This window comes from Cupressus sempervirens, chromosome 10 (assembly GCF_028749045.1).
Source record: "Cupressus sempervirens isolate cs-2001-9-10 chromosome 10, ASM2874904v1, whole genome shotgun sequence".
Classification (NCBI taxonomy): Eukaryota; Viridiplantae; Streptophyta; class Pinopsida; order Cupressales; family Cupressaceae; genus Cupressus; species Cupressus sempervirens.
In genome coordinates this window covers 125266934-125274779 of record NC_143127.1, presented here as the reverse complement: position 1 = coordinate 125274779, position 7846 = coordinate 125266934, and the positions used below count along the sequence as shown (strand labels likewise).

The following is a 7846-nucleotide window of genomic DNA, read 5'->3' as shown; positions in this document are numbered from 1 at the left end:
TCCATGCATGTCAAAAGAGAGGTTTTTTTAACGTATTATATGAAAAAAGGGGAGCTTAAAGTAACTATAAATCCTGCATAATGACAAATACAAGTGTTGCAAATTGACCGAAATGTAAGACCACACTATTATTATCTCAAATCAACATTAAAGCAGGAATATACTTCTGCATTCATTGTATTCAACCCTCTTTACAATGAGATTGTTTAGTTCCATTTTATTCGCCTTCAAATGCGGGGTGATGTTCGACAGAATTACTTAATCGTTGTGTTTTATGGACGAAAAAGGGTACGAGGTAGTCCCATATCACTGTCACCATATGTAAACCCAAAAACTATGGCATAATGTCGTGGACTATAAAACCCACTTACTTACTTACTTACTTGCAATACCTAGTTGTTTGTATCACAAAATTAAATGTATGAATCACGTGTTGAAGAATCAAGATCAATTATTTTTTTGTCTTTTTACTTTTGCCTTTCGGTAGTAGAGTAGAAGTCTATAAAACAATTCATTAAGTGTAATATTCAAAATTTTCAATATAATAATAAGCTTTGGGTATAAATCAACTTTGGAAGAGATTGAGTTATAATATATAAAATACATTAATGAAAAATAAAATGAAATCGAACTTTATTTATAATTCGGCTAAACTGATTTTTTAAATTCTATTTGCCTCATTAGAATATATATATATATTATTTTAATAGTTAAAAGGTAATCAACGATTTGAAATACATTTTATGAGGAATGCAATTTCCACATTGCAGGCGACCGGTTTGTTTTCTTCCCAAATTTTATATGACACGCCCTCCATATTTTCAACGTTTTATGGACTCGGGAGATTCGATCCTCCGATCGGCCGCCCTTTTAAGTGCAGGGCTAAAGGTATGTGTTTTACATATATTTTAGAAAGATAAAAGTAATTGCAGAAACCCTAGGAATGGAAGTAGTCGCAGAAATAGAAGGGCAAGTGAAGATCTATTCAGATGGCTCCGTGCTGCGCCTTCCACATCGCACCGTGCCCGCTTCCTCAGATTTTACAGACGGCGTTGCGTCAAAGGACGTCGTTATAAATCCGGAAACCGGCGTCTGGGCTCGCATATTCAAGCCAGAAATCGCTGCTGAAAAACTGCCACTACTGATTCATTTTCATGGGGGCGGACTCATATCTGGTTCATCGGCCTGGGAAGAATTCCATACTTATTTTCACGCTTTGTGCAAAACCGCTGGTATAATGATAGTGGCAGTGGATTACAGGCTGGCGCCGGAGCACCGGCTGCCGACGGCCTACGATGACTGCACGGAGGCCGTGGAATGGATCGACAAGCATGCCGCCGGCAGGGCAGAACCGCCGGAGGAGTGGCTGTCGCCGGCTTCCGTGGATTATTCCCGGTGCTTTTTGGCCGGGGACAGCTCCGGAGGAAACGTCGTGTACAACGTGGCACTGCGAGTTGCTGACGTGGACGTCAGGCCGCTTGTGGTAAAGGCGGCGATTTGCATTCACCCCTTCTTCTGGGGTGAGGAGCTGACCGAGTCAGAGAAAAGAGCAGAGGCGGTAAAGTCTGTGCAAATGTGTAATCTCGTTTGCAATATTACTCTGCCCGTGGGCTCCACCAACGACCATCCATTCTGTAACCCGGCGGTTTTGCCTCTGAAAGCTGGTTTGAAGTTACCGCCAGTTTTGGTAGCCGTGGCGGGAAAAGATTTTATCAAAGAGAGAGGGGTGATGTTCTACGAATATCTGAAGAGGTCTGGACAGGAGGTGGAATTGATGGAAGACGAAGGTGGGGTCCACGGTTACCAAATCGTGCATCCTGAGTATGAAGGCACTCCGCGTTTTATCCAGCGGATTTCAGATTACATTAATAATCGTTGAATATTTTCTTACTCTACAACTGGTTAGTGCTGTGAGGTTAATCAATTTCTAGATTAGGTGGGGAATCGAAGCAACATTTTTCTTTCATGTTGTGACTAGCATAATACAAATTTGTGAAGGTATAAAGTAAGTGCTGGTAGATTTTCATAATTCACATAGCCAATTAGTCCTTGCCTTCTAACTTTCCATGTTCTATTTGATATTAAATCCTGCTTTGTAAATGTGCTCCATTCTCCTATTTCTCATTTAAGGTATGGTTAGCTTAAATTCTCTCATTGAATAAAATTATGGCATTTTTTTTCTATTTTTTTATTGGGCATGATCCTTTTTGCTTAAAGTCTTTGTTTTTTCGCTGAGGAAATTGGAAGAAAAATTGGGTTCGAGAGACGTGTCTTTTTTCCCAAGATTTCATATGGCGTTATGCATGAGCTTTAGGTGCATTTTAATGGTTGCACAAATGGTAGGTTGGTCAGACATAGCCAATTTCTTTCTACATGCAACATCACATAGTAAGCATTTACCCTAGCTAGAATTGATTCCAAGTGGATTTGGAGAAAAGTTTGGTCAGAGCTCAAAATTAGTTTCTTAAATCAACCACTAATATTTGTTCTTCAATATGTGTAAGTTTGGGTCATGCCATTCCTGTAAACTATAAGAATGGAATTCTCAAGAAGATTACCATTACCATTTCTTTACAAGAATTTATTAAGAAGACAGATAGTAGTTCGTTTTATTAATTTACAATTTTCGCAGAAGGCACCAAACTATCAATGTTAATGGACAAGTGGTCACCATGTTGTGCGATCCAGTTAAGTGCGTCAACAAACTCATTCTTGATCGCACACTCAACTTTTCTATTTTCATTGGGAGAAATTTTTATGATTTTGTGGTATCCTCTTCAAGGGTTTGATGTGTGAGATGGTTATGTGTGTTACTAGGCAACTTGAAGAGAGGACACATGTCTCAAGTATTTTATCATCGCTAGCCTAGTGGTATTATCATTAGCATTGACAACCCCCATTTCTTCTTGCAAAATTTCATGGGAGTCTTCTACATTTCTCACAAAGTTGTTTGTGTTGCATATTTCATAGGAGTTTCTTTTGCATTGTAATCGCCCAAAGTTTGAGGTGGCTAGAGTATAGTGACCTTACATTTCAAGTTAGAAAATATGAATCTATTGTATTCTTGTTTATTTCCCTATGAATCTGGAAGTTGTGTTGGCTTGGTCGTAATGAAATAAGTCTAAATATGGGTTTTGTGCTATGTTTTTCCTATACTTTGTGTTTAAGCTTCCCGCCTAATTTTTTTATTAAATTGGGAATTTTACTTGGTTTATATATCTTATTGTTTTTTATAAGATAAACAGGTTTTAAGGGATCTTGAAACCCATAAGTTTTACAGAAATAAAGCTAATAATAAGCCAAAGAGGCCCAGCCAAAACGGAGGTCCAATAGTTGAAAAAAAGCTCGGAGGCCCAGCCCAAAACAAAGGCCCACAGAAAGGCCAGAAAACAAACAAACTAGAACAGACTACAGAAAGCCTGTCGAAAAGCCAAAAGCCAAGAAGATGAAAAGACAAAAGACAAGAAAACTAGTCTTCAGTTATCTTCTCCATTTCCTGCATAGTCTAAGTTGCCTCGACTATCTTTTGCTACTCCTTAGCCATTTGATCCTGGACCTTCTCCATGCCCTGATCCATACTGGTGAGAGTGCTGATTGTGGCCTTGTCATCATCCGGCCTGGCCTTATCCCTGTTCTGTCCTCCCTCCTCCACCAGCAAGCCCCTGTCCTTAAGTTTTCTAGCAAGGGATTGGATGTTGTCATTAATCGAACTCAGGAGAGAAATCATCTGACTTGCCAGGTTGTGGTTATAGTTTTCAAGATTTCTTAATCTCCTTTCATTTAAGCTTTCTCTATTATCCCGGTCCTCCTAGCTGTCATTACCTGTCTTATTCTTTATACTTTCCATCTGGGATACCCTTTCTCTAACTTCCTCCAGCTCATGGAAGAGCCATTTGATTGATATGAAGTTGTCAATCATACTACTGTGGGCATTATTCAGAAGGTTCATTCCAATCTCCCTTGCGTTGTCTGAGATGGCCAGGATAGCTGGGTCTATGAGCTCATTGAGCCTAGGCTGCTCCAGGTTGTCCACCGAGATCTGAGGGTTCATAGCTTCCCTAAAAATCCCCATAGTAGCAGTCCTCACATTGAAGTTTTTCCAGGCCTTAATCCTATTTTTGACCTGCACTTCCCCCTCATTCTCACCAGTGATGACATTTTCTTTTTCCTCCGAAGGAGGCTGAGACTGGACAGGGGAGAGGGGAAGAGGAATAGCATCCGCCCTCTAATTTCTAGTCTCCTCAACTCTCACAACCTCCCTCTTTCGTTTTTTCCCAGGTTTCTCCTCTTACAACTCCTCCTCCGACACTTTTTCAGAATCTTCTGTATCCATTTCCTCCTCCTCCTCAGCATAACCCTCTTTTCCTTGAGCTTGGCTGTGATCCCTAGGGCTTTTCCTGCTGGGAGTTGTAGCAGTTGACAGTTTCCTGGCTTGACCTTTTTTCTTCTTTCCTGAGGAAACATTCTCCTCCTCCGAGCTAATTCTCTCAACGTCATCAGAGTCATAGGAAAAGCTGGAGCTGCCTTCTTCAACATCCTCAACTTGAGGAGGGTTCTTGCATATAGACTGAGCTTTGATATGCTCATGGATGAGGAGCAATAAGCCCTCATGCAAAGCAGGGTTAACAGTGGCTTTCTTCTTGAAACTAGAAATTTCCTTGTTCATAGAAGTGAGAAGGTAAAAGGGAATGGAAATTCTTTTCTTATGGCGAAAATGATTTAAAATCACAAAATGGTGAGTTTTGACCCGATCAAACCTTGGGTCTAGGGTAACATAATCAATGAGGGCATATAAAACATACCTCCAGAACTTCTTTTCCAGCTTGTTCATCTCTACAACATTTTTCACGAACTCCTTGACTGCATTGGAGGAGAGTTTCTTGTCCCTGTAGAATTTGAAATCCTCCATTGGGATACCAGTGACCTCCGCAACCACCTCCTCTGTGATTTGGAAAGAAACCTCGTTCACCTTGACCTTGCCATTGCTCCACGAGTTCACCATGCTGTTGGTGACCTCAGGGTCAAAACCATGGAGTTTCTCGAAAAAATTCGCAACCCCGCCCTTTTCCAATTTTTTCCAGATTTTGCCCATATTCTTCAACTTCTCCACTTCACCCACCGGCTCCTTTCTGCTCCTTTCTCCAGTCATGGCGTCCATTTTTTCTTCAACAATTCTCATGAGCCCCAATCTCTACAAATTTTTTCCAGTCAAGATTTTGGCTCTGTTTCTATTGTTGGGTTCGTGATCATTCGTCTCTCTGATGCTATAGCGGGTAAAAATAATGATGATCCTCCAAACTTGTCGAAAAGACGGAGAAAATCCCTTGAGATTACGAAAACCAAGAAACATATTATTGCTCGTACCAACCTCCATTCTTTCTTTATTAAACATGATTACAATTAGATTGACCTGTACTTCTGTGGATTTTCTCCAACTTGATTAGTGACTTAGCTTCCATCGAAATATCTTTTTCGGAGTGCCAGATCATCTCTTTGTCTGCTCCCACCCCTTTGTTAGCGAACCAGTCAGCAACTGGGTTTGCCTCTCTAAATGCATGAGTGACGTGGACCTTCTCAAATTTTGTGAGGGCGGCATGTGTCTCATCGATTATATTTGCAATCGACCACGAGGGAGGGGAGATACTATTAATATTGTTAATTATGTTTTTGGAGTCCCCTTCAAGCCAAAGTTTGGAAACTCCAGCTTCAAAAGCCAGCTTTACCACACTGCACGCGGCTCTGGCTTCGGCCAAATGGTTGGTCTGGGTACCAAGCGAGAGAACAAAAGACGCAATCCCCTCCCCAAAACTATTTCTAATAATTCCACCGCTTCCAGAGGGGCTAGGGTTGCCCTTAAAAGCACCATCGAAGTTTGCTTTTGACCATCCTTCCGGGGGTAGAATCCATCTGGCATCCTATCTTTTGGGATCCCTGTCTTTTTCTTTTATCGTCTTCCTGTCCCCTATATCAACTTCCCCCTCCTTCATCACTTGAAGGTTTTCTTTTATGTTTTTCAAAGTCTTCCTTCCTAGAATTATTGCCGGCTCCTCTCTGTCCTTGAAAATTCTGTTGTTCCTTTCCTTCCAGATACTCCAGCAGAAGTGAGGCAAAAACCAGGCAAAGTTATCCTGCCGGCCAGCAATTTTATAGAGGCTTTTCCAATGACTGAAAAAGTCGATAAGGTTATCCGGCCAGCACCAGAGAATCTCCATTTCCTGATTAAGAGAATTCCAAACCTCCCTAGCAAAGTCACATTGAATGAAGATATGATTTCCCGACTCAGACTGGTTTTTGCAAAGCGGGCATCTGCTGGGCATAACATGGCCTCTCTTCTTGAGGTTATCTTGCGTTAGGATTTTGTTCTGAAGGGCCAGCCAATAAAATATGTTGATCTTAGGAGTGAGGCCCGTGAGCCAAGGATCCACCCAATGGGGTTTCTCCTTTAAACCCTAGAGAGAGTTGTAGCCAGAGGCAACAGTATAACTTCCATTGGGATTATCCCTCCAGACCAGCTCATCCTTATTATTACTAGGGATCAAAGCATTAAGCATAGTCATTATTGGTTTCAAGTCCTCGAAAACGAGGGAAAGGTCTCTCCATTCCTGACCAACCCAATAATTGCTTACTTTAGACCCATATAACTCCGTGCATTCTTGCACCCATCTCTCAAAAACTGGGTTGCTAGAAAGTGGGCCTTGACATAACCACCTGTCAGACCAAAACTGAATATCCTCCCCATTGCCAAGTTTCCAAGAGACCCTTGCCTTAGCCAGGTCCCTGGCCTTCAGGGTACCATTCCAAATTGTTGACCCTTTAGGGATGTCCTCATTGAATAAAGTAAAATGAAGAGAGGGTCTTCTGAGGTATTTATTTTCCAGAATGTCTCTCCATTCACCAGTGTTATTGAAGATACGCCAGATTTGTTTCGCAAGAAGCACCTTATTGAGATGGGTAAGCTTTCTGATGCCCAAACCTCCATACCTCTTGGAGAGGCAGACCTTCTCCCAGGCAACAAGAGGGTACCTTTTCTTTCCTTCAAGTCCGGTCCATAGAAAGTCTCTTTGGATTTTCTCCATTTTCTCTGTAAATTTCACAGGAATTCCAAAAAGGCTTAGAGCATAAATGGGAAGGTTCTGAAGAGTGGATTTGACTAGTAGACATTTCCTAGCCTAGCTGAGAGAGGCATCCTTCCATCCAACCATCTTGTTGTTGAATCTGTCCAAAATACCATTCCAGAAAGAGTCAAGGGGAGAAGAGCCCAAGGGGAGACCTAGATAGGATGAAGGGAGAGAGCCCACCCCACAACCAAGGATTCTGGCAATTTTCCTTTGTCTTACTTCAAGGGTGTTAACAAAGAAGGTCGAGCTTTTGTTCTAGTTAATCAGTTGGCCAGTCCCTTTGGAGTAAGTATTAAGAACCTCTTTCAATGTCTTAGCTTCTTTCACAGAAGCTTCCCCCCCCATTATAGTGTCTTCCACAAATTGTTGGTGAGTGAAGGGGTCATTTCTCAAAGAAGGCTTTATCCCAATAAGACTTCCATCAGACTTTTTACGTTCAATAAGCCTCCCAATGCAGTCAGCTAAATATAATGAAGAGTATAGGTGATAGGGGGTCTCCCTGGCTGAGACCTCTATAAGGTTTAAAGAACTCAGAGGGGGCTCCATTAATCAGGATAGCAAGAGAGGAGGTAGACACCAATTGAGAAATGAGTTTACACACTTTATTGTCAAAACCAAAGGCCTGAAGGACCTTTCCAAGAAAGGACCAGTCCACCCGATCATAGGCTTTTGAAAGATCCAGTTTGAGCAACATACCTTCCCGCTTGGAAGCTTCTAAAGAATGAATA

The 7846-nt window shown here is 41.7% G+C and overlaps 1 protein-coding gene across 1 annotated transcript; it reads left to right on the top strand.

Moving 5' to 3' along the window:
• Window positions 1-766: 766 nt before the first annotated feature.
• LOC149532926 (putative carboxylesterase 17) lies at window positions 767-2179 on the top strand. Its single transcript, XM_089805819.1, has one exon. It carries the CDS (start codon window positions 944-946, stop codon window positions 1877-1879), a length of 936 nt encoding a protein of 311 aa, XP_089661945.1. The 5' UTR covers window positions 767-943; the 3' UTR covers window positions 1880-2179.
• The last annotated feature ends 5667 nt before the right edge of the window (window positions 2180-7846 follow it).

Coding starts and splice junctions, on each gene's coding strand:
- LOC149532926 (XM_089805819.1), top strand. CDS start 944: ATGGAAGTAGTCGCAGAAATAGAAGGGCAAGTGAAGATCTATTCAGAT.